Source organism: Chiloscyllium plagiosum, unplaced genomic scaffold (genome assembly GCF_037043375.1).
Source record: "Chiloscyllium plagiosum isolate Xiang-an unplaced genomic scaffold, Cpla_swu_hap1 HiC_scaffold_37, whole genome shotgun sequence".
NCBI classification, from domain to species: domain Eukaryota; kingdom Metazoa; phylum Chordata; class Chondrichthyes; order Orectolobiformes; family Hemiscylliidae; genus Chiloscyllium; species Chiloscyllium plagiosum.
In genome coordinates, this window is record NW_028270175.1 from 14,307,761 (window position 1) to 14,335,557 (window position 27,797).

The following is a 27,797-nucleotide window of genomic DNA, read 5'->3' on the forward strand; positions in this document are numbered from 1 at the left end:
GATCTAGATGGATTTTTACAACATTCAATGATAATTATCAAGGTCATCACTGAGACAAGTTTTATTAATTGAATTTAAAATTCCACCAGCTGCCATTGTGATATTTGCCTGGGTTTTTGAGTTCCTCGCCCAATAGCTTTACCAGTGTACCTTTCAGGCCAAAGTTAATGATACTTTGAAGAGTTACCTGAAATGTGAAAATGACACCTTCACAGAGTCCAGTAAATCCCAAAGTTGTCAAGTTAATTTATTATGGAATCCCTAGTGTGGAAACAGGCCTTTCAGCCCAACAAGTCCACACTGACCCTCTAAAGAGGAACACACTCAGACACTTTCCCCTACCATATCAGTCTACATTTTCCCTGACTAATGCACCTAACCTACACATCGCTGAACACTACAGGCAATTTAGCATGGCCAATTCACCTAACCTGCACATTTTTTGAACTGTGGGGCAGAATCCAGAGCACCCGGAGGAAACCCATGCAGGCACGGGGAGAACATGTAAACTCTACACAGCCAGTGACCCGAAGCTGGAATCAAACTCGGGTCCATGGCATTGTGAGGCAGCAGTGCTAACCACTGAGCCACTATGCCATCCTGAAATCTTTTCCAATGTATGTTTAGCTTTCAGTTTCAGTAGACAAGCAAGTTGACAGGTTGATATCAAAAGCATTTAGTCCTCAAGTAAAATATTGACAGGCTGTAACATGGATTGAAACACTGACTGTTGTCTTCAAAAACTGGCAGACATTACAGCTATAGATGGTTTGCAATACTGCCTGCCAGCAGGTGGTTACACATTAGCATTGCTATTTTGCATAATTGGGGATTCCTCAATGTTAGTGCTTCTAACAGGTGTCAGAATTCTTTAAACTTATGTTAAGTTCATTGCTTCCCTAACCGAAATCTTCAACTAGTGCAAACAATATAACATTTTAGACAGCATGATAAGTTTAGACATTTTCAATGGTTTGATTTGTTAACCATAACGTTAGATATTTGGCATGCATGAAAACTATCTGATCGAAAAATTCCCTTTGTTTCTTTCCTCCAACCCTCCAGTTTTGGCATTCTGCCTCTCCACTTTTCTCTAATCCCTTCTCTCTTCATTTTCCTTTTCACATCCTCCTGCTTTCTTTCCTGCTCCAATGTGAGCTTTCTGTCTCTTTCTCTCTCAAAGAAATATTGTATGTCAGCCTCCTCTTGTCATCTCTCCTATTCATTGCCCTTTCATATTCTATGGTGTTTCTTTTCCACTTCATCTTTCCATATCATAGAATCCCTAATGTGAAGAAGTAGGCCATTTGGCCCATCAAATCAACACCAACTTTCCAAAGAGTAAGCCACCCAGACCCTCCCCTTTAATCCTACATATCTCATGGCCATTTCACCATATCTGCACATCTTTGGACTGTGGGAGGAAGCTGGAGCATCCACAGGGAAAATGTGCAAACTTCACACAGGCAGTCACCCAAGGGTGGAATCGAACCCAGATCCCTCGCACTGTAAGGCAGCAGTGCCAACCACTGAGCCAACATGCCACCCTGTTTATTGAGTTCTGCCAGATGCAGCATGAGAAGCAGAGTCAGTGTAGTAGAAGTAGAATTGAGTGAGCTTTGATGTTCAATTTGAGAAGCCACTCCATAGTTTAGATAACTGTTCCACTTTTGCATGCTTCACCAAAACTGCAGCTCAGGAAACAACAATCGAAAACCCTAACGATGTCATTCAATTCAATATATACAAAGTCCCACATTTAAGACATTGAACAATTAAACTTCTGTACCAGGATAGGCACTGATCAATTATGTGTTTAATGGGTAAATAATCCAATTACTATTATCTTGCAATGGTAAATTAACTTTTCAAATCCTGCTCTGTTTGGTAATTTCAACAGATCAGCAACACGTACTGAATATTTCTCTATGCTTGTAGATTAGACTAGATTCCCTCCTGTGTGGAAACAGGCCCTTCGGCCCAATAAGTCCACACTGATCCTCCGAAGAGCAACCCAGACCCATTCCCCTACATTTACCCCTTCACCTAACACTATGGACAATTTAGCATGGCCAATTCACCTAACCTGCACATTTTTGGACTGTGGGAGGAAACCAGAGCACCCAGAGGAAATCCATGCAGACACAGGGAGAATGTGCAAACTCCACACAGATCCTTCTCACTATGCACTATGCAAATGAATGTATACTGTTATGCAATTTTTTACTGTCACCTACAGTGGGGCTATCCATGCTTCTACCAGTTTATACCTTTGAATAACTTGACTGCAGTATGACATTTCATAACTTTTTAAAGCAACTGCGTATTGAATTTGAAAATTATCAGAAGGTAACATTTTTCTTCCCCTCTGACTCATAAAAAACAAATAGCATTGCGCTGTTAGTCTTTTTTAAATAATGTAGACTGTTCAAAGAAGCTTTGTGTCTTACAAAAACCATAATGTTATCTTGTCACTCAAACATGTGACTGCAAAAGACGTTCTAAGAATGCCAATGTACTGGTCAGTAGGTATTCTGGTTGGTGGGCCATATACTGGGCATAGGAGAAAGTAAAATTCTGCACTGTTCTGTTCATTTTTCAAGTCGTAAAGTTCAAATACCAATGCTTCAATAAGAAAACAAATCAGCATCTCCTTTAGCACCAACCCCCCCAACCCTGCATCACCCCTAAGAGGTGTGAACATCTATTCTATTGAACAATTTGCAAACTGAAACATTTCTGAGGAAACACACAGCATAGAATTATAGTACCTCAGATTTTGGAGTATTTCGAAGGTATGTTGATTAAGTGAAAGAATCTTGGTTTCAAGGTTTTCATTGAATTTATCCACAAGAAGACATGATCTTTCTTGAAGCCGAAAATGATTGTGTTCTTGCACTTTTACCATCTGGAAGTTGGATTGCGTAGAGGAAGATGTTTCCATGATTGAGGTCAAGCAAAGGATTTGTTCAATGTTATAAAGGGTGTGTATGGTCCTTTTAAATTTACCGATAAAGGAGATCAGCACTGTACGGTCACTGATAGATGAGATCAGCATTTTAAGGTCGATTATGGAGGAGATCAATATTGTTAGGTCACTTTTGAGGAGATCTGCATTGTAAGATCATTCATAGATTGAAGAGATCAGCATTAATGGGCCACTGATGGAAAAGATTGGTATTATATGGACACTGTCCAGATCAGTGTTATACAGTCTCAGTTGAGATATTGTCTCTGTTCATGAGATCAGTATTGTACAGTTTGCATGACAGCACATTGGTTGCATGCATAGCATTAGGCAAAATTGGCATCATTTGGTTAGTGTCTGAAGAAGACTACACGAGTAATTTGCCTGACTTTTTTTTTACCCTCATTGCTTTTCCTGAAATTGTTGATCTTGTCAGTGGGATACTGTCACACTTGCACCAGTCATCCACTACTAGCCAAATGCCTAGTAATTACATGAGAGCTTTAACCATGAGACACAGCAGGCTATTCAGCCATTGCCAGAATCAACATTAAGCAACATTCTGTCATCATTTGTATTGACTCACTATACCTAATGCATGGACTCTACGGCTGTCCACGCCAAAATTGTCTAACTGGACATAGATCAGGGATTAAACCTATCCTGCATATTTTAACAAATATACCTGAATAAATTCGCAGAGCAATTGGAATAGCTTGACTTTTTATCTAAAACAATCTGACACCATAACGGAACGGTATTGTCATTATTGTTAGTTGTAATCATGCCTCTGTTCATTAATCTTGGAAACTGTACTCTTCTAAACACAGTCTTGCTGAGTCAGTGATGTTACACATTGATAGCCCAGTATATTGCCTATGGACTGCAAGAATAAATTGGAAACCACAATTGCCCACACACCGAGAAACTGAGCTTCGATAGGGAGGTATCAGTCAAAAGCCAAATGATTCTCTAATACATTAGAGGTCCTAGATTGCTCCTTTGTACCACCAAAGAGCTGCTTTCAGAGCAGAATTACCAATCAGCCAGGGAAGGAATATGGTGTAGGGCAACACAACAAAGAGATAAAGGGAACAAAACACCCTTCAATATGAATCATGAATGAATGTCAGGTAAGGGCTTCTTTTTGTACTTGTCATTATTCAGCTATTTTCCCCGTAACTGTTTTAATTAATGAAACCATTAAATGACATTCAACTTTGTAATTCACCCATACAAGAATATCCATGGGTGACTGATTATTGGATTGTCAAAACTGACAGACAGGTTTGTAAAGATGTTGTGTGCTACATGGTATGGTTGCTGTCTGTCTTTAAAACAGAATGCTAAATATATCGCAGCCTAAGAATTGTCAACTAATATTTTGTTTTAAAAATTCTACAATTATTTATCCAGCACTACTTTGATAATGTGCCCTTTGGCACTCAATGGGCAGTGATGATCTCTGAAGTCACCCAAAAATTAAACATTTAATTTAATGAAATATTCACCTGAATTTGAAATTGATTAAATTAGTAAAGCAAAGGAATTGAGTATTAACTTGCATGAATCAGAAGCGTGTCATTGAAGGAAGGAAAGAGCAGAGAGGAAGTATGGAGAGAGGCATTGGACAGAGAGATAAAACCACCAAGATCACTGATTTATTGTTTCAGTGGGGAAATTAACTGAATCATGGAATATGGTCTTTCAAAAATCCTGGGCTCTAATTAAAAAACTATATCTGGCATTTTAGGGTAGCCATAAAACAATCGCCTTGATGGCTTTTGCATTACTTACAACTGTGCCTAATAACACCACCTTAAAGTGATTTATACTTTAAATTACTAATGGAGTGCAGTAACTGTTGTTATGTAGCAAATGCCAACCTGGGCTTGTCAGGTCCTTCTTCTGTTTGCTATTTGGCTGTAGCTGAGATATCCCCCAATCTAGTCAGCTTGGGAAACTTTCTGGTTCTATACTGAATAAGAATATTCTTTTGAAATGCAGAAAATGTCTCATGATTGCAGCCCAGAGCGCAAGAAGCATAAAGTTTCAGGCAGGGTATTTGCTGCCAAGAAATTGCGTTAGGAGTTTGTTTAACAAAATGGCACATGCAGCAATTATAGAAGCTTGAAACCAGTTTTAAAACTAGCCAAGAATTTAACACCAGCATGCAGTAGCCAAATATTTTATCTGAATTTGAATGGAAACCAGACCTTAAACATCCTACAAAAAAAAATGTTCAGCATTGTCAAACCTCAGTTACTACAAATTCTTAAATAATCACTTAAAGCAAAACATATGCAGAAAGAAGACCCTTTATATACTTTTTTCAGTTGGCACATATATTGCAACAGCACTTGTAACACTTGTATCGGGTTATATATGCATTTTATTGTGAGCTTCAGCACCAATTAATATCTTTGGCAAATTTCAGCACATCAGCCTGAAATAGCAAGTTTTCAAATTAATTCTGAAATTCTTATATTAGCTTTCTTTCAAATGGGATGAGTACAGGGATTTTGACAGAGCAAATAGGGATAAAATGTTTCCACTGCCAGAAACCTCGGTAACTGGAGGAAGAAGTATGAGAGGAGAAGGTGAGGACAGTATGTTTTCTGTATCAGATAGGGATGGTCTGGAATGCACTACTCAGAAGGATGGTGAGAGCGGATTCATTGGGATTTTTCAAAATGGAATTGGAACAATATCTGCAAAGGAAAAATTTGCAAGGCTTTGAGAAAGAATTAATCTTTCAAATGGATAGCACCAATGTGATGGACCAAATGGCCTGCTTTCACCCTGAAGATTGTAGAAATAAGGTTAAAGCAAATATGCTTTGACAAGGAAGAAGAGGTAACACACAACAGATTACGTTCACACCTCTGAAGAGTGGTTGCTTTGTAAGGTACGGTGTTATCTATAAGCTGAAGAAGAATCGAGTTCAATTAGGGACAGTGTTGTTGCAGACAGTGAAGATGTCAGGGAGCAACCATGTTAGCACCATCACCCATCCACTGTGGCTGTCTCCTATTTCTGTTCAAATAGTCACAGATGGTACAAATAGAAAAATAGGCTCCTCATGAACAACGATAAGCCAGCCTGCACATCATGTTAACTTCAAAGCAGGTTCAAGTCAGAATTATAAAGCAGCTCAAATTGAAGTTAGAAACAGGTTTATTGTACACGTACTCACATGAGTAAAGGGAAAAGTTTACAAGTAGCCAGTTAAGGTACCACCTTAGGTACAAAGGTACTTAGGTACAGAATGTAAGGTACAAAACAAAGAAATGAAGAGACAAGGCTAAAAAGTTGAACATTACAGGTCTTCTTACTAAAATGTAGAGAAACAAAGAAACACAGTTAAGAGTTCAACACCACAGGCCCTAAGCTCCTGGTTCGCACTCTTCACAAGGGCCCAAACACCCCTGCTCTGCGCTGGATCTTGCCCAACATGTCCCCCCCCCCCCCCACCAATGCCCGGGGATGCCTACTCTCCCTCTCAGCACTGACCAACCTGGGCTGTGTGTTCCCACTCTCTGAGCACTGACTGCCCTGGGCTGTGTGTTCCCACTCTCTGAGCACTGACTGCCCTGGGCTGTGTGTTCCCACTCTCTGAGCACTGACTGCCCTGGGCTGTGTGTTCCCACTCTCTGAGCACTGACTGCCCTGGGCTGTGTGTTCCCACTCTCTCAGCACTGACCGCCCTGGGCTGTGTGTTCCCGTGCCTCAGCACTGACTGCCCTGGGCTGTGTGTTCCCACTCTCTCAGCACTGACTGCCCTGGGCGGTGTGTTCCCACTCTCTTAGCACTGACCACCCTGGGCTGTGTGTTCCCACTCTCTCAGCACTGACCACCCTGGGCTGTGTGTTCCCACTCTCTCAGCACTGACTGCCCTGGGCTGTGTGTTCCCACTCCCTCAGCACTGACTGCCCTGGGCTGTGTGTTCCCACTCCCTCAGCACTGACTGCCCTGGGCTGTGTGTTCCCACTCCCTCAGCACTGACTGCCCTGGGCTGTGTGTTCCCACTCCCTCAGCACTGACTGCCCTGGGCTGTGTGTTCCCGTGCCTCAGCACTGACTGCCCTGGGCTGTGTGTTCCCACTCCCTCAGCACTGACTGCCCTGGGCTGTGTGTTCCCACTCTCTCAGCACTGACTGCCCTGGGCTGTGTGTTCCCACTCCCTCAGCACTGACTGCCCTGGGCTGTGTGTTCCCACTCCCTCAGCACTGACTGCCCTGGGCTGTGTGTTCCCACTCCCTCAGCACTGACTGTTCTGGGCTGTGTGTTCCCACTCTCTCAGCACTGACCACCCTGGGCTGTGTGTTCCCACTCTCTTAGCACTGACTGCCCTGGGCTGTGTGTTCCCACTCTCTCAGCACTGACTGCTCTGGGTGTGTGTTCCCACTCCCTCAGCACTGACCACCCTGGGCTGTGTGTTCCCACTCCCTCAGCACTGACTGCCCTGGGCTGTGTGTTCCCACTCTCTCAGCACTGACTGCTCTGGGCTGTGTGTTCCCACTCCCTCAGCACTGACCACCCTGGGCTGTGTGTTCCCACTCCCTCAGCACTGATCACCCTGGGCTGTGTGTTCCCACTCCCTCAGCACTGACTGCCCTGGGCTGTGTGTTCCCACTCCCTCAGCACTGACTGCTCTGGGCTGTGTGTTCCCACTCCCTCAGCACTGATCACCCTGGGCTGTGTGTTCCCACTCCCTCAGCACTGACCACCCTGGGCTGTGTGTTCCCACTCTCTCAGCACTGACTGCCCTGGGCTGTGTGTTCCCACTCTCTTAGCACTGACTGCCCTGGGCTGTGTGTTCCCACTCCCTCAGCACTGACTGCCCTGGGCTGTGTGTTCCCACTCTCTTAGCACTGACGGCCCTGTGCTGTGTGTTCCCACTCCCTCAGGGCTGACTGCCCTGGGCTGTGTGTTCCCACTCCCTCAGCACTGACCACCCTGGGCTGTGTGTTCCCACTCTCTTAGCACTGACGGCCCTGTGCTGTGTGTTCCCACTCCCTCAGGGCTGACTGCCCTGGGCTGTGTGTTCCCACTCCCTCAGCACTGACCACCCTGGGCTGTGTGTTCCCACTCTCTCAGCACTGACCACCCTGGGCTGTGTGTTCCCACTCCCTCAGCACTGACCACCCTGGGCTGTGTGTTCCCACTCTCTCAGCACTGACTGCTCTGGGCTGTGTGTTCCCACTCCCTCAGCACTGACCACCCTGGGCTGTGTGTTCCCACTCTCTCAGCACTGACTGCTCTGGGCTGTGTGTTCCCACTCCCTCAGCACTGACCACCCTGGGCTGTGTGTTCCCACTCCCTCAGCACTGACCACCCTGGGCTGTGTGTTCCCACTCTCTCAGCACTGACTGCCCTGGGCTGTGTGTTCCCACTCTCTCAGCACTGACTGCCCTGGGCTGTGTGTTCCCACTCTCTTAGCACTGACTGCCCTGGGCTGTGTGTTCCCACTCCCTCAGCACTGACCACCCTGGGCTGTGTGTTCCCACTCTCTCAGCACTGACTGCCCTGGGCTGTGTGTTCCCACTCTCTCAGCACTGACTGCCCTGGGCTGTGTGTTCCCACTCTCTCAGCACTGACTGCCCTGGGCTGTGTGTTCCCACTCTCTCAGCACTGACTGCCCTGGGCTGTGTGTTCCCACTCACTTAGCACTGACGGCCCTGGGCTGTGTGTTCCCACTCCCTCAGCACTGACCACCCTGGACTGTGTGTTCCCACTCTCTCAGCACTGACCACCCTGGGCTGTGTGTTCCCACTCTCTCAGCACTGACCACCCTGTGCTGTGTGTTCCCACTCTCTCAGCACTGACTGCCCTGGGATGTGTGTTCCCACTCTCTCAGCACTGACTGCCCTGGGCTGTGTGTTCCCACTCTCTCAGCACTGACTGCCCTGGGCTGTGTGTTCCCACTCCCTCAGCACTGACCACCCTGGGCTGTGTGTTCCCACTCCCTCAGCACTGACGGCCCTGGGCTGTGTGTTCCCACTCCCTCAGCACTGACTACCCTGGGCTGTGTGTTCCCAATCTCTCAGCACTGACTGCCCTGGGCTGTGTGTTCCCACTCCCTCAGCACTGACCACCCTGGGCTGTGTGTTCCCACTCCCTCAGCACTGACCACCCTGGGCTGTGTGTTCCCACTCCCTCAGCACTGACCACCCTGGGCTGTGTGTTCCCACTCCCTCAGCACTGACCACCCTGGGCTGTGTGTTCCCACTCCCTCAGCACTGACCACCCTGGGCTGTGTGTTCCCACTCCCTCAGCACTGATCACCCTGGGCTGTGTGTTCCCACTCTCTCAGCACTGACCACCCTGGGCTGTGTGTTCCCACTCCCTCAGCACTGACTGCCCTGGGCTGTGTGTTCCCACTCCCTCAGCACTGACCACCCTGGGCTGTGTGTTCCCACTCTCTCAGCACTGATCACCCTGGGCTGTGTGTTCCCACTCCCTCAGCACTGACCACCCTGGGCTGTGTGTTCCCACTCCCTCAGCACTGATTGCCCTGGGCTGTGTGTTCCCACTCCCTCAGCACTGACTGCCCTGGGCTGTGTGTTCCCACTCCCTCAGCACTGACTGCCCTGGGCTGTGTGTTCCCACTCCCTCAGCACTGACGGCCCTGGGCTGTGTGTTCCCACTCCCTCAGCACTGACTGGCCTGGGCTGTGTGTTCCCACTCCCTCAGCACTGACTGCCCTGGGCTGTGTGTTCCCACTCCCTCAGCACTGATCACCCTGGGCTGTGTGTTCCCACTCCCTCAGCACTGACTGCCCTGGGCTGTGTGATCCCACTCCCTCAGCACTGACCACCCTGGGCTGTGTGTTCCCACTCCCTCAGCACTGACTGCCCTGGGCTGTGTGTTCCCACTCCCTCAGCACTGACTGCCCTGGGCTGTGTGTTCCCACTCTCTCAGCACTGACTGCTCTGGGCTGTGTGTTCCCACTCCCTCAGCACTGACCACCCTGGGCTGTGTGTTCCCACTCCCTCAGCACTGACGGCTCTGGGCTGTGTGTTCCCACTCCCTCAGCACTGACTACCCTGGGCTGTGTGTTCCCAATCTCTCAGCACTGACTGCCCTGGGCTGTGTGTTCCCACTCCCTCAGCACTGACCACCCTGGGCTGTGTGTTCCCACTCCCTCAGCACTGACCACCCTGGGCTGTGTGTTCCCACTCCCTCAGCACTGACCACCCTGGGCTGTGTGTTCCCACTCCCTCAGCACTGACCACCTTGGGCTGTGTGTTCCCACTCCCTCAGCACTGACCACCCTGGGCTGTGTGTTCCCACTCCCTCAGCACTGATCACCCTGGGCTGTGTGTTCCCACTCTCTCAGCACTGACCACCCTGGGCTGTGTGTTCCCACTCTCTCAGCACTGACCGCCCTGGGCTGTGTGTTCCCACTCTCTCAGCACTGACCACCCTGGGCTGTGTGTTCCCACTCCCTCAGCACTGACTGCTCTGGGCTGTGTGTTCCCACTCTCTCAGCACTGATCACCCTGGGCTGTGTGTTCCCACTCCCTCAGCACTGACTGCTCTGGGCTGTGTGTTCCCACTCTCTCAGCACTGACTGCCCTGGGCTGTGTGTTCCCACTCTCTCAGCACTGACTTCCCTGGGCTATGTGTTCCCACTCTCTCAGCACTGACTGCTCTGGGCTGTGTGTTCCCACTCTCTCAGCACTGACTGCCCTGGTCTGTATGTTCCCACTCTCTCAGCACTGACTGCCCTGGGCTGTGTGTTCCCACTCTCTCAGCAATGACCACCCTGGGCTGTGTGTTCCCACTCTCTCAGCACTGACTGCCCTGGTCTGTATGTTCCCACTGTCTCAGCAATGATCACCCTGGACTGTGTATTCCCACGCTCTCCGCTGCTCAGGATGATTGCCATTAATATCGGGGACCTTTCTCGCTGCCATGTTGGTCTCGCCCTGTTTGCACTGGCTCAATTTCCTCCATGACAATCTCATCCGTGCCGCATGAACTCACACATCACATAAGGTAAGTAGATTAAACTAAGAAAAATAATGCATTGAGGAAAGAAGATGGAAAGTAAAAGTGTCCGGATCAGATGAGCTCTGAGCAGGAGCCCACATGCTCTGCCACCATCTTGAAGAAATTGATAGCAATCCCATCATCGAGTCTGAAGGCTGTGGGTCAAGTTCCATTGCAGAACTTCAGTAATCATGGCTGACACTGGTACAGTGCAGAGAAGCTGCTGGTGCTCCATTTTGTGAGTGAACTGTTGGAGCTGCCATCTTTTAGATGAGACACTAAATCACAAGATTTGTGATCTGTCCCCGGTGGGTGTGAAGTATCCCATCAGATGATTCAGAGTTGTGTCGTGGATTTCCCCAGGATGTCCTAGTTAGCATTATCCTCAATCTTAATCACTAAAAAATTAATTCTAACACATTTTAAGTTATTGTTGACACCTCTTGCACATCCTTAAGTCATGAAAGGTGCCAATTAAATAGTCCTCATTTGAATTCTTGGTGGTCATAATATCTCCACAAACTATGTGAGAACAGGGTTGTGTGATTTGCTTTGAATCACTGTGCAAGACTTTACTTTAGTAGATTAGTGCTTATCAAGAGAAGGTGTATTTACTTTTTTCTTTGATATAACAAATTGACAGGATGTGGTTGTCAATAAATTTCACAAGGTTTGAACTTCTGCCTGAAAATCATGTAATGGAAGTTGTGATGTGGTAAAAAGTACATAGGTTTCCTGTCTGCGCATCTGCATTAGGATCTTAGGTTCTGATATACTCATTGGATTCCTTGGGTAGGTGGTCCTTTCCATTGAAGAGTTTTGGGGATGGCCCAGAGACAGCTCGGAATCAATTTAGGAGGACTCACCTCTGAGAGTACTGGTTAGTGATGTAATGTAGCACAGTCGGAACTCTAACAGTAATTGCTGGAAAAGTTCAGCAGGTCTGTTAGCATTTGTAAAGATAAATCAGAGTTAATGTTTTGGGTCCAGTGACTTTTCCTCAATTTCTGAATTACAGCATCTGCAGCTCTCTCAATTGGAACTGCATTTAAATCCACTGCAGAATAAATAGAAAAGCTGTTTTCTCCCTCTGCTGATGCCTTAAGATCCTACATGCAACCATTTTCAATTAAGCTCCAACTGGCCATGGCAAAACTCCCTTAATCCCATAAAGATGATCTTACTTAAGACATGGGAAAGCCTATTGTGGAAAATAACAATGATCACGTTATGATATCATGGGAGAAACCCTTTTAAAATTGAAGGGAAGGAGCTTGATGCAAACAAGATACTGTGAAGGCTGGAAATCAGAAATAAAAACAGAAATCACTGGAGAAGGTCAGCAGGTGGAGAGAGAAACAGAGTTAATGTTTCAAGCCCAATAACTCTTCTTCGGAACTGGAGTCATTCGATTCAGATAGCTGGCAAAATTAGCCAACTGTTCCTTTTCCCATTACTGACAAATTTGGCCATGTTGAGAATGCTTTTTACCTCCCAAAAATAATGAAAGAATGGAGGTATGCATGAGGACAGGGGGACAATTGAACAAAATGTAAGGAAAGAGTTCTCCTAATTACATAGCCTTCCATTGACAGAATAAAAGGACTTGACTCATTTTCACCAGCATTTTACATTAGTCCATGATGCTTCCCACATTTCCCTGCATTTTCCAACAGGGCTAAGGCTTTACCTCAATCCATAAAGCAGGGGAGAGAAAACGGTGATCATACTCCCTGGAGTGGCTCAGAGCAACGTTGATGACAGAAATGCCTTTATATCACACTGATCTCAGGTTGTAACAAAGCATCTACAGTCAATTAAATACAGGTCAAATGGAGTCACTTTCATAATGTAGGAAATGTGACATCCAATTTGTGCACAAAGTCCTACAAATAGAATGTGATAATGACCAGAAACTCTATTTTAGGTGCTGTATGAGCTATAAGTAATAGACAAAAAAACAGAAAAACTCCTGTTCTGAACTTTGACTGGTGTCATAGGATTTCTTTTTTGCACCAATCTGAGAGCACAGAAGAAGCCTCTGCTTCATAACAAACAATGATCCATTTCACAATGCAACAGTCTCTCAGTCCTACACTGAAGAGCCATCCAAGAATTTCTTTCTCAAGGTACGGAGGTTAGGCTAGAAACCATCGTTTTCTGAATCTGAGGGAAGACTACCTGCCTCTGAATTGACGCTGATACCAGTTAGAGTCACAGAGTCATTGAGATGTACAGCATGGAAACAGACCCTTTGGTCTAACTTGTCCACACCAACCAGATATCCTAATTTAATCTCCTCCCATTTGCCAGCATTTGACCCATATCCCTCTAAACCCTACCTATTCACGTATCTTTCCAGATGCCCTTTTAAATGCTGTAATTGTACCAGCCTCCACCACTTCCTCTGACAGCTCATTCCATGCATGCACCACCCTCTGTGTGAAAACGTTGCCTCTTAGGTCCTTTTAGGTTTTCCCATCTCACCTTAAATCTATGCCCTCTAGTTTTGGACTCCCCTTCTCTCTGGAAAAGACTTTGGCTATTCACCCTATCCGTGCCTCTTTGTAAACCTCTATAAGGTCCCCCTCAACCACCGACGCTCCAGGGAAAGTAGTCCCACCCTACTCAGCCAAGGGTTAGGTCAGATGCTTGCTGTCTTAAGTATATACGCTAACCCTCCCAGTCAAGGAGGCTGGAAGGAAGTATAAGACAAAAATCCCAAAAACAAAGGGTGAAACCTTTTAACTTTAAAATTGGCTCAGTCCTGCTAGACCTCTATTTACCTAGAGCTGGGGCCAACCTCCAATATGAGTCAGCATGCATTAAGCCATGTTAGCATTGTAGAATGCAAAATAAATTCAGGTCAAAAAGTGTGCTGGTAAACTTTGTTCAGTTTGAAAATTCCCTTTTTTTATAGTCATAGCAATCAAAGCACAAGTTTTAGAAATACTTGATCATAATATTCTATTAAGAAGTCAACAGTTTCATTGGTTCTCAATTAATTAGGATACCTCTTTGTTCAGTGTTCATTTTGCTTTTTTCTGGAGATGTCTGAATCGATACACTTAGCCTCCTTCCAATTCACACTCATGCACTTACCTTCAAATCAACTAACAAGTTGCACATTTAAGGCAGCACAGAAACTATTTCTTGGAAACTATTTGTAGGCAGGTTGTTTTTTTTTAAACGGTTTCTCCACTATAAATCATTCTGATTTTATTTGCTAAGTGAGGAGCTGGAAATTTTTGAACTCCCTTAGTGCACGGTCTCAATGCTTAGCCTTGATGACTAATCACTATGTGCACAGTTGGGGATTCCAGCCCTAAACTAGATTATAACAATAATTTGGCATATTGATTTCGATTGAAGAACTCCACAGAGTTTTCCAGTTGCTGACCAAAAAAGTATTTTCACCTCAACATATTGGTACTTGCCACAACGCACCCTATTCACAGATTGCATGACCGCTGGGTTTGCAGCTAAATTGGTCAGTGAGATGCTTAGTCCGTCTTGCTTATATTTGATCCTAGAGTTGGGCTTTTGTCTCCTGCCTTCAGTCTCCTTTCCTGAGGAGAAGTTGCTGACTCCTGGCAAAGTGCATTTGAGCAGCTTGGCTGAGAGCTTAAGCAGACAGATTTTAATAGCAGTCAGGCCCGGGGTTCAATTAAACTGGGCAGTGCTTTGACACAGACGTGAAATCATCTTGGATTGTGAACAAACCATTGTCAGGGAAGTGCAATATTCAAAAATGATGTTTACAAGTGTGTGGGAACAACTGAAGAAGTGTTCTTTGCATATTGATTTGAGGAAATCAAAATTATGTATTATTTTCACTATTGGCAATGAACATAGATTCACATTGGGTGTTTTTTTCTTGCCTGTACTGGAGAACATGAAATATATTGAGGGTTCATGTTGAAAGGGTTAGCTGGGTGAAAACAAAAGTCTGTCTGTGCTAATCGATGAGGTGAACATAAGGTCTGCATAAATAAAAGAAGTGAAGAGGGTGGGTCCTTTTAGCTTTTTCATGTTTGATAGTCGTATGAAAGCCTAGGATTGTAAAATGTCAACTTTAAGGAAATTATATAATAAGCAGATGGAAGTTTTGTTTTGAAAAAAAATGTAAGCCTGCCTCTACTATTTGGACTGAGAAGGTTGACAAAAATTAGTGACATTGCTTTATTTTCTAAGTTTCTTCACTTAAAGCTGATTGTGGGGATTTAACCCAGAAGACTCTGCTTATGCTAAAAACAACTCTTGTGGTAAATGATGAATCCTTCTTCTGTATGTATTCTTTGTGCTGCAGAAGCTAGCATTCTGTGAGACTATGACATTCAAGGCACACTTAGTTCCAGAGGGTTGTAATAGGCTTTTCCAAAGATAGGGGTGAGACTGGTTGCAAAGTTTTCAATAGGGTCACTCAGGACATGGGTTCTGTGTCGGGGATTCAGTAAGAAATTCCAAGACCAGTTGGACATCTCTATTCTGTTATAACTTGGGTACAGGTCAATGTTTTAGCCGATAATTAGTAGGTAAGTTTCAGAATCAGGGCACTGGAAATATCTGGTTGCTGTGGGGACTTAGAAGAAGCTGGGTGCCCCTATTGGTCCAATAGGGTAGGGGTTGAAAACCCACAAACAGTATTTACTTGATGCAACAGATTAGTTGCTTAGTAAAATAAAAACGGGAGTCATTGTAGCTTGGTGAAAATAGCTGCCAGTAAAAAGCTGGAATTGTTCTGAGGAATAAGTAATGGTGTGCAGTTTACAGAGTCCAGGGAAGCGCAAAGCTAGGAAAGGAGGGTAATCAACCAGGATGGGAGCAATCATTGAGGCTGTCCTTGATGGAGTAGCTCATCAGAGGGAGTTTTAAGGCCTAATCGGTAAATATGAAGAATTGTAATTGTTTGTGAAGTTTATTGAGATTTCATGACCCACCATGTCATTAGTGTCTGGAAGGAATTGCTGAGATATCCATTGGATTGTCATGGTCACATTGATGTGTGTTGTGGAGTAGTTGATCAGTTTATTGCCCATTTTTACCATATGCTAATTTTGGGTGTCAGAATATACGTTGTACATGTAGTTTAGATTGCATTGTGTTCAAATGTTGTACAGCAGGGTTTATTGTAATTTATTCAAAAGCAAACATGCAGTTTTGTGGCTTTCTCCTCTAATTTAGTTCCCTCAGTGTAACACCGTTTCTATTTAAATGAAAAGGTTACTGATCTCTAAACAGATTGTAACATAAATATGGCAGTCTGGCCCAGGACCATAACAGGTATCAATTTTACATTTGAATAAAATATGTTTTTAGAGTATTCTCCTGTAGTGTGTGTGTGGCCAATATTTCTGAGGATTGACTATGGGTCAGGTTCTTCTTGCCTCTAAGACACAATAAGAGTATTCATATGAATAACTGAACAAAGCCCATAGCCCTCCTCAAACCTCCTCTCCACCCCCAAACTCAGTTAGATTATCCCATTTATAGCCAAACCATACAGCCAAGGATGCCCTAATATTTTATCCTTGGCTTACTCAGTGATTCCAGGAATCCTTAAGACCTGGTTAAGATCCCGAGCTTGAGTGGGAAATACAAACATCTCAGATCCTTCATCTTGATTGCAATAGGAACTGTTGTAAGCCATTTGGTCTTTTAAGCGTGCTCTAGCAATTCAATAAGATTTGATTACAGGTTCAGCCCAATTGTCCTTTCTTACCTCATGTCCCTGGACTCCCTTGTCTATCAAAAATCTAACTGAGCCATGAATAAATTTAGACACCAAGCCTCCACTACATTCTGGGGAGCAGAATTCAATTCTCTCCTGACATTAAAGGGAGACCTCTTATTCTTAAAGTATGTCCCCTGGTTTTAATTCCCCACCCCCCACCCCCACCACTCCCCACTAAAGAGAAGATTCTCCTGGTATCCGCTCCAGCTAGTCCCCTCAAGTTCTTAAATATTTTAATAAGATCACCACTCTGTCGTAATTGAAATGAGGTCTGCCAGGCTGACATCATAGAATATGAGATCCCTGATTGGGCCTGTTAACCCGGTCCAATCAATGAGCCCTGACTGACAGATATAAACAGGAGTGCCAGACATCCTGTGCACTCTAAGGGTTGGCTCTGAGGGAACTGGACCAATGTCAAGGATTTTCCAAATTTTCTTTATTTATGTTAGATTAGATTAGATTACATTACATTACAGTGTGGAAACAGGCCCTTCGGCCCAACAAGTCCACAACGCCCCGCCGAAGCGCAACCCACCCATACCCCTACATCTACCCCTTACCTAACACTACGGGCAATTTAGCATGGCCAATTCACCTGACCTGCACATCTTTGGACTGTGGGAGGAAACCAGAGCACCCGGAGGAAACCCACGCAGACACGGGGAGAATGTGCAAACTCCACACAGTCAATCGCCTGAGGCGGGAATTGAACCCGGGTCTCTGGCGCTGTGAGGCAGCAGTGCTAACCACTGTGCCACCGTGCCGCCCACATCTTTACTTTCGGTAGACCTTTACTGTTCAGTGTTAGAACTGGAGACTCAGCAGCTACAGGTAGGGAATCTTCAGGCGCAGTCTGACCTACTGGTCTGCTGTTAATGAGTGTAAATAAAGGGGGACTTAGTGCTGGGTTACCAGCTTCGGTGGAGTTATTTCATACTCGTTTTTCTAAACTCTAATAGATACAGGCCTAACCTACTAAACCTATTTTCACAAGATAAGAAGCCTTCTGCACAGGAATAGATCCTGTAGAAATGCATTTATGTCATTTGACTGTGACACTCCCTGCTGTTGAACAATCTGGCAACAATCACCTTTAAATTCTTTTCTGTAAGGAATGCCCATTTGGGTTGGCTGGAAATTATGCAGCCTTCAACAGGCGTTAGGGCAGGACAGAAAAGTGCATAGCAAAAACAAGACAGATTAAAGAAGGCAGCTCACCACCACCTTTTCTAGAGCAGCTAGGGACAAGCAATATACTTTGGCCCAGCCAGGAACACCCATGTCCCACGAATTTTAAAAAATGAGGTAAAAAATGACAGTTACTTATTATCGGATTCCAGCTTGCTGCAATGTGGAGAAAATGTAAAACAAATCTCCATTGAATAGGATGAAGGAAATCTTTCTCATTCACTCATATTATTACCAGCAGACCAATAGGTCAGACTGTGACTGAAGATTCAAACTCTTGAGGAAATCCATAGTATAAAGAAACCACAAAGCATGGATATGGAATATGAGTGGATTGCTTCCATTGATCTCGTGATAGGTTGAGCTCCATTCTTCAGTGCTATCATGTTAGTGATTGCTCCAGAGTTTCAATTCCCAGGGAATGTCCCGACATGCAACTACCAAGTCTCTAGTTCAAACACTGAAGAGTAAAGATCTTACAATGCAAATAAAGAAAACTTTGAGATTACTCAGTGTATAGTCCTTTCTGAAGGTTCCAACAGAGACAGAAAATACTGGAAATACACAGTGAATCTATCAACCCTCAGCCAGCTATTTGAAAGGTGCTAAGGAACACACTATATCTTCAACATGTGGTGCTTTTTCTTTCAGATTGCTGTAATCTGCAGTTTCATTTTTGCAGAATTGTGAAACAGCTTGTCTCTCCTCTGAGTTATTAAGATGGCACAAATGTTGAATTTTATTCTTTTGCAGATTGTTGACGAGCTGGGGAATGTAAAATTCTGCATTGATGCAAGTCAGGCTGGAAGTGGGAACTGGCTCAAGTACATCCGATCGGCACGTTCCTATAACCAACAAAATTTAATAGCATGTCAGATTAATGATCAGGTGAGTTACCATTGCAAAATTGTGTGATAGAACCAAATCCTACTGACAGAAACCCAGGTATGAAACTAATTGCATTTGTATAAATATAAACCAACAACATGAATATTAACTGGCATCAAGTGCCATAAATATTCGGGCAATGATTAAGTTATTGCTTGATAGTATAGAATATGAATACTACTGAAAGAAGAAATTTGTTGGTGACTTTTTTTTGGTTTCCATTCATCAGGACAAACACAAGAATGTCAAATTTCAAATGATCACAGCAATTTATACTACAGGAAAAAAAGGGTGCTGATTGGTTGGCAAGTCAACTCTGATTGGCCAAGGCTTTGCCATGGAGAAAGCAACACGGGAAATGATAAGTTTCCCAAATTTCAGGCTTGAACATATTCTGTTTGTTTGCAGAGAATGGATTTCTGCACATGAATGTACGAAGCCTATCACAATATAAATGAGCCAAGTTACAACTTGACAGATGATCTTAAATGAGCTGTTAGATTAGCTTCTACATTAGTCAGGATTGCGAAGTAAATATGACTCAATAACAGCATCATCTCTAACGGTAAACCTTCTTTGAGCTTTAGCAAGCACAGGCTGATAGAGTACTGTCAGTCTTCAATCTGTTACAAATAACTGAAGGGGCATGCTGTTTGATTGCTCCACCAATTGTCATGACATCCAGCTTATGTACCTTACATCCCACTGGCATTGAAATTCATGAAAAGAAACTGTTAATTTTGTGATGAGCAGGACATCTTTTTTGAACAGATGGCAGCATCCTGTGAGTGGAAAATGCAATTCATGTTAGTAACATTAGCCTTATGCCTTCACCAGATTAGATTTCCATCGAAGTCAACAAAGATCAATATTAGAAAAAGTGTAAAATCAGTGACTTTCATGCCAAACAAGTTAGCTTTACATTGCCCTGTTTTCAAACAGATATGAAGACCCCTAAAGGGATTATGGTGGTACATCAGGGCATCAGGTTTCTGCATAGTTGACATCAAATTTTGCTATCTAGGCAAATTTTCTAGGCAGGAGTGATATGTGAGAGTGGAACACATAGAACAGTTTGCAAAACATAATGTAAAGGAATACAAATCCCAATGAGCAAAGGGACAGGTGTAAAACTCGACATGTCCTTTGCTTTATTTACTCTAAACTGCTCCTTCAAACTGCACCTTTTACCATTACCAGTGACTAATTGTGGTATGACATCCCATGAGGAAATGTTTGGAACTCAACTGCTGGTCGCTGATTTGGTGAGGGAGTCAGGGGGATGTCTAGTTGGTTATTGGGTTCATGAAAGCAACAGCCTTTAAAGGGTGAGGGACCAAGACTGAGCAGCTGGAGTGAGATGACAAGGAGCAGAAACCAGGAGAGAGATAGCACATGTGTGACATGTAGCCCGAGTCAGCTCTGATTGAATCTTCTTGCACAACCAACGATTTGAAATAGAATTCTGCAGTAATAAAATGATTTGTCCTCATTTTAACACCCACATAAATATTGCAAAATTCTGCCTTGACACTTTCGACTTGCCCTTGTCACACCTTGCATCTTTTTGTAAAGCTATCTTCATCTGAAAATTTGATCTAGCACATACTACTGTCTTGCACTTAACACCTTGCATGGCCTTCCCTTTCCCCACCTATCTCTGTAACCTTTACATGTCTCAAAGTCAACAATTTAAACCTTTCATGTGATTTCACTCTATCATGCAGTTTGTTTTCGAATGGGTTTTAATTCTTCAAATAATCTCAAACTGGGTTTCAAGTATTCTTTAAACAGTATTTATTTATAATATCATAGAATCCTGACAGCATGTAAACAGGCCCTATGGCCCAACAAATCCACACTGACCTTCCAAAGAGTAATCCACCTAGACCCATTCCTTGACCCTAATATCCTATATTTACTCCTGACCAATGCAACTCATATGCACATCCCTAAACACCATGGGCAATTTAGCATGGCCAATTCACCTAACCTGCACATTCTTTGGATTGTGGGAGAAAACCCACACAGACACCCGAGGCTGGAATCGAACCCAGGTCCCTGGCGTGATGAGGCAGCAGTGCTAACCACTGAGCCACCATGCCACCCCCATGTATAAATGATGATGTGATATGAGAGCTTCCTTTCCTGAACTGATCCAGTTCAAATCTTCTAGCAGAATCTCTATCAGATGTTTACTGAGGTCACAGTTACATCATAGCCTATCTCAGGGACTCATCTGCAATTTTATTGAACTCTATCTTTATATCCCCTTCTCAAAAGGTACATTCTCATTTTCCAACTTTATTGGCTGCAAGGATTGCCTTAACATTATTGACTGAAAATCTTGAACTGAAGTATTTCCAACACCTGCACCTACCCCCAGAGTCCATTGTTCATAGACTCGATTGCTTCACAAATCTCCCTGATCTGTCCATTTGATATAGTATCAGAGAGCCTGAAAGCCTACCTCAAACCTCAAATGAGAAGAGCAGGCTTAATAATGTCATCCCAGATGTTAAGGTATACTGGTTTCCTCTAGACTGCTGCACCAGTGTGAAGACTGATGGGTTTCATTGAAAAGTACCACTTCCTTTTGGCTGCTCTCTGATTAGTGTCAGCTTGTAACACTCTCTCACGCTACCTCAAGCAGGAAAGGTCTTTAGACAATGAAACATTGCTGAATGGTGAATAAAAGCTGATAGGTATCACTGTCCAACTTCATTCACAGTATTAAGACATTCCGAGCACCTTGAGCAGTCTTTTCAGCATTAGGATGAAAAGAGGAGTGACTCATTAAGTAGTTGGATTATTTGTTCATTTTAAATATGAGATTGGTAAAGTTTTTGTAAAGCAAAGGTATCAAGGGATATGGCCCAAAGGCAAGTATATGGAGTTAGACCATAAAAATCAGCCATGATCTCATTGAATGGCAAAATAGGCTCGAGGGGCTGAATGGCCTACTGTTGTTCCTATATTTCTAGATTTGCTGGAAATGACCAAGTCAGCCACAGTAAAAGCATTGAGCTCGCCTGCTGGATAACCTCATTGTTTGAGTTGGCTTCACGCATTACAGTACCAGCATTTTAAGACAGTACTTCCTACCTTCTCCCTTACTATAGCAGGCTTCTCAAAGTGAGGAGTGGGTATCTTTAGGTCTAGCCAACTAATAGGCTTGAACTGAGCCTCAAAGTTACATCAAGTCACATCTCAGTTTTTGCTCTGTGCTTAGCCTGACTTGTATGCCAGCTCTTTAGACTGCAATAAACAGAGGCTTTGTCATCGAGGACTTAAATAATCTCATCCTCCAGGTGCCATTACAACTTGAAACTAGTGAATCTATCAAAATCATTAATAAAGTAGCTCCCCTAGCCTTCTAGGACTGGGAGTTGATGCAGGAACACTCAATAATGAGGGCCTTCTTGGGCTAAAATAGGCCAGGATTGCTCAAAAGTCTGCTAAGGTTTCACCAGCACCTTGCCCGATAAGGACATCATTGGCAATGGAGCGTGTAAGAAAGTACTGTTCTGGAGCCATTCCTGCTTTAATTGAGAGCTGATGCTGTTCTGTACCTTCCACGTCCCCATCTATGTGCCTACGTTGGACATCTGATGGAATCAAAGGACTGTGGGAAGGGTAAGGCACATGGATGGCACATACATGTTGTCATTTTGGACTATACCTCACTTTCTTTCGACTGACTGCAGTTGGGAGGTCTTCTCAGGAATTTTGTCTTGTAATTCCTCAACATTGCCTCATGGATCTTCAACCTGCCTCACAGTTCTTCCGATTCCTCTCAGAAGCACACCATGTTCAGGAATTTGGTGTTTCCACCGCAGCAGTTATCATTTTCAATATGGATTCTTCTGTTCTTCCAGGCCACTCCAGACACACCTCAAGGCTTCTTTAAACAATATTTGTATTACAATATGTAAATGATGATGTGGGAACTGAGCTCCATGATCAGAACTGCTCTTGTTCCAACAGAGTCTCTGTTGTATGACGACTGAGGTCACAGTTACATCGCAGTATACTTCATAGGTTCAACTGCATAGTCCTTAAATCCCATCTCTCTACGGCTCTCCTCCCTTTGCCCCACCACTTTCAACAGCCTAGAACATTCTGGAATTCTGTTCCCAGCACTGCCATTCCATCTTCTTTAAGACCTACTTGTTGCCTTTATTGTATTTTATTTTCCATTTAGGCATCATTTTGCTTAATAGCTTGAAAAGCATTCTGCACGGACTCTTGCGGCACTGTGAAAGTGTCCCTATCTCTAAACCAGGAGCGTTCAAGTCCTACCTGTGTCAAAAGTGTATAATAATGAGGATCTGAAACCTGACTATAACGAGTCACCTCAGACTGTATTCAGGTTTCAGATCCCCAATAACATCTCTAAATCAATCTATTAGGAAAATATAAAATGCTCTGTGATATTAATTTATTGTTTAAAGACAAATCATTGTTCATAGAGCTCCTACTGTTAAAAAAGGCATATATCTATATAAATTCTCATATATATGACAGCTTTTCCATGAACATGCAGAACAGTTTTATGACTTCTAAACTTTTCATTATTTATTGGATCTTGTATTGGCAATTTGCAAATAAGCTCTATATGCTACTTTTAAACAAATTCACCATTTAGGAAAATGAAAATTCATACAGAAGCATCCCTAAGGATTCAAAACCATTAAATCTTCATCATTGGGATTTTTATTATTTATGTAGGAATTAGGGGAGAGGAAACTTGATTTCACGCTGGAAGGTGCAGCCAAAAATCTCAGCAACAAGGGAACTCAGTGAAGCAACTAAAAGTTGCACAGTTTAGCATCCCAGAGTGGAGACTACTCAGGCAAAGGTTTTGAAGTTAATTGACTGCCTCTTTTAATCAGGTCTGCAAACATGGGCAGGCATGTTTAGCAGAACAACAAGAGTCCTCCTGTCCAGATGACTACCTGGCAGAGGATCTCTGTTTTAGTCACCCCTCCTGTAGCTTGATGGGACAGATGGCTGATTGCCAATTTGATAAAGGCGATGCTGAAACGTATTTGGGGGAGTGAAATTGCTGAGAATGAGCAGCTCCTACTTTCCTTTGTCATCAAAATCCTGGAAACCCTCTTTGGCACTATCGATACTTTTAATCAGCCTGTCTAGACATGTTATTAGAAACAAAAACGGACATTGCTGGAAAAGCTCAGCAAGTCTGGCAGCATCTGTGAAGAGAAATCAGTTAGCGTTTTGAGTCTGATCACTGGACTTGAAATGTTAATTCTGATTTCTCTTCACAGATGCCGCCAAACTTGCTGAAATTTTCCAGCAATTTCCGTTTTTGTTTCTAGTTTAAAGCATCCGCAGTTCTTTCGGTTTTTATTTAGACGTGTCAGTACATACCTCTGGAGCACGTGGGACTTGAACCCAGCTCCCCTAGCTCAGAGGCAGCGATACTACTGCTACATCACACTTGGATGTTGACACTACATACACAAAATCTTACAACGTTTCTGACTAAATTCTATTCATTCTCACCAATTAGAAACTGCTCGCATTTTTAATGATTAACAGCTGTTTAAAACGGCGGAGAGTGGAGGGGCAGTTACGAGTGTGTTAAGGATTTGTACAGTAACCTCAGCCTTCAATTGGTTAATTTGACGTCAATGGGTTGGTCCCTGCTGAAATATTGTTTTAGCTGCAATCCGCCAGCCGATGAAGACAGTTGCTGAACACAACAGTAATAGTTGTTACCCCCGTATAATAATAAAGATGAATGTCAGACCCACTTGCAAGTAGACATTGATAGTGCCATTACATCCCTTGGCCAGACGATAAGGAGTCAATGTAATCCAGTGACAACAATGAATGTAACATCTGCTGGAAAGTTGCAGAAGACCTGGGTGCTTCTCAGAACTGAGGAGTTCTCCAAGGTTAGCCAGCTGGTAGCTATGAATGGGTCTGTGTGCGAGGTAGCTGTCAGTTCGAAATGATTGATAACCCAGCACTATAAAGTGAGGATCACAGCCTTCCCCTTTACACTGGGCATCTAGACAGCCTGAAACCATAACATCATACTTTCATATCCACTTCTATGCCCCTTCTATGATAGGAAACAGACTTGTGCCAAACAAAAAAAAAACTTTTGACTTGAATTACCACCATCAGTTTAAATTGGGTAAGAACTAAAACAAGTCTCTTGCCAAAAAAATAAGCCACTAGGCTTCCTGGCCTAGCTTTTGTCCCAAGTGACTTTGTGTATTTTACATTTTAAATTCAGAAACTGTTTTAAAATTGAAATGTTATTGATTTATGAAAGATTACCAACTCCTTAAATATAAATTTCTCATTTCTGATTAAATCCCGCCTTCATAGCCACTCCCCTTCCTACCCCATAACCTTCTCCAGTTCCATGTCTTCTGAGAACTCTGCATTCCTTCAGTTTTGATTTCTTGTGCATCTCCAACTTCCTCCCCCCCATTATGAAAGTTGTGCCTTCAAGTATCAATACCCTAAGCTCTGAACTTCCCTTCCGAATACTCCATCACTCTCAAGATGCTCCGAAAATCCATCTCTGCAGCAGAACCTTTGATCACCAGTCTAATATCTCCTGGCCTGATGTCAACGTATTATCAGATTGCAAACCTATGGAGTGCCCTGGGCTATTTTAATATGCCAAAGAGGCTATATAAATGCAAGTTGTTTTTGACAAACATAATTGGTTGAATAATAAACCATTAAATTGTTGGTAATGATTGGCATAACAATAACATCTGAGGTGAAGATAGTTAAAAAAAAATCACACAACACTAGGTTATAGTCCAACAGGTTTATTTGGAAGTATAAGCTGCTCCTTTGTCAGGTAGGTAGTGGGGCAGGATCGTAGGACACAGAATTTGTAAAAGATCAAAGTGTCACACAACTGCTGAGATGTATTGAACAAACCTAGATTGCTGTTAAGTCTTTAATCACTGAGAATGGGGATGTAGGTTTCGATTGATTAATATGTAAATCCCAGAACTTCTTTCAAGTTATGGTCCTGAGATAACTTGCTGGCGCTTGCAACTAATATGCCACAGGGATTTCAGAACATGCACTGAGTCATCAGATTTTGGCAGTTGCTAACTTATGAACATTTTCATTCTGTTGCTGCATATTTTCAGCTGTGACAACACCGTTTCACTCTTGATAGCTGAGGCTGCAATTTTGGTGATAAGAAACTCAAGTGTATGACAAATTCCCAGTGTGCACCAGTATTTTCAGAGGATTCCCAATTAATGCTCATATTTATAGGGAACTCCCAGTGTATAGCGGTATTTGCAAAGAATTTCCAGTGAGTGCCAGTATTTGCACTAAGTACAGAGAAAGCATATGCACGTTTGCAGGAGGTCTCCCACTTGGAAGGCTTTGAAACATGTAGCAAGCCTTTAGCTTGCAAATCACTGGCCAACTTTTGTTTCCATTATATTTACTCCATGAGATGGTCACTATACTTACCAAGTTTCTATATCAATTCTCAATGTTGTTGTTGAGTTCATTTTCCAATGCGAACACTGTTTACTAAGAAAGAAATTCTTTTTCACAACTTCAGGACTCTTCAAAGTCTTTTGCAATTGGTATAATAGCTTTTTGAAGTAAATCTCAGTTGCAATGGAGGATACGAACAGCCAATTTCGGCTCAGAAGAGATAACAATCAGAGTTTTAATAACTCTGTGTATACTGGTTCTGGCCAAAGTGGAACAGATCAATCTTGAGAATATCTTCAATTTCACAATCAAGAGTATCAATACGAGATCAAGAGGTATTTATATGGGTTGGGTAATCTGCTCACAGACATGGAGAAGGTATTTTCACTCGTAAGAGAGACTAGGGCCTGAGGTGGCAGCCTCAGAGTGAAGGGGCGAACCTTTAGAACCGAGATGAGGAGGAATTTCTTTAGCCAGAGGGTAGTGAATCTGTAGAACTCATTGCCACAGAGGGCTTTGGAAGCCAAGTCATTGAGTGTATTCAAAACTGAGATAGAGAGGTTCTTGATTAGTACTGGGATTAAGCTGTCCAGGGAGAAAGTAGGAAAATGGGGTTGAGAAACATATCGGCCATGATCGAATGGTGGATGTGACAGGCAGAACGGCCTAATTCTGCTCCTTTATCTTATGGTCTTAATCACAGAATTGTAATACTATCAAAGGAGCCCATTCAACCTGTTGTGCCTCTACCAATTCTATTACCCCAGTGCCAATCTCCTGCCTTCTCCCCATATGCCTGTATACTATTGCCAACCAAAGTATCATCAAACACCCTCAAGAATGCTTCAATTGAACCTGCCTCCACCAATGCTCAGCACAACCTGGTACCTGGCTTATTTTTCACTTTAAAGTCACATCCTTGGAGATTTTGCTAATTCAACTGCATCATGTGATTATTATTGTAACGTAATTATCAGGTAAAGAACACATAACTTGCACATTTCATTGAGCGTCCATTATCTTACCGTTGTGGTTTATTATTGATCTACCATTCAATAGTAAATCTCTTCTTGAATTTCTTCCAATATTTTTGCTAAGGAAAACCCCCTGACTCCCATCTCACCAAGAGGAAGAGTTTCTGCCACTAAAACACTTTAGACAACCTTTCTAATTATTTTAGCTTCCCAGCTAAAGGGCAACATTTACCAACCCTTTCCCACATGAAAATTTATAAACCTCCTGCACTTGAGAACCCATCCAGAGATTTGCCAAAGAAACATCCCTAAAAACAGCAAGTTGCGTGTTCCTGGCGTCCTTCAGTGATGGAAAGTTCAAAACACAATGCTCTGTTTTTAAGTTATTCAATGTTTTGTTTGCCTGAGTAATATCTTCCACCTTGGGATTTTTCATAGTTGCACTCCATTGTAGTACTTTAAAACTGGCATCTGGCCCTGTTTGGGTGCACAGCCAATTCAGCTGGCCAATTAGACATCGCAATTCCTCCACTTCAGCTTTGGAACGCATTGCATATTTTTTGCGAGCCTATATTTTGACTAATAGA

General features: G+C 43.4%; 1 protein-coding gene across 12 annotated transcripts in view; it reads left to right on the top strand.

Annotated features, from left to right (window-relative positions):
- The window catches only part of prdm16 (PR domain containing 16), a 716,406-nt gene that overhangs the window by 553,686 nt on the left and 134,923 nt on the right, over positions 1-27,797 (top strand). For all 12 annotated transcript variants that reach the window (XM_043676051.2, XM_043676062.2, XM_043676053.2 and 9 more), the window contains exon 3: positions 18,644-18,778. In XM_043676051.2, coding sequence (XP_043531986.2) covers positions 18,644-18,778 — 135 coding nt within the window. The remainder of the gene's footprint in view (positions 1-18,643; positions 18,779-27,797) is intronic.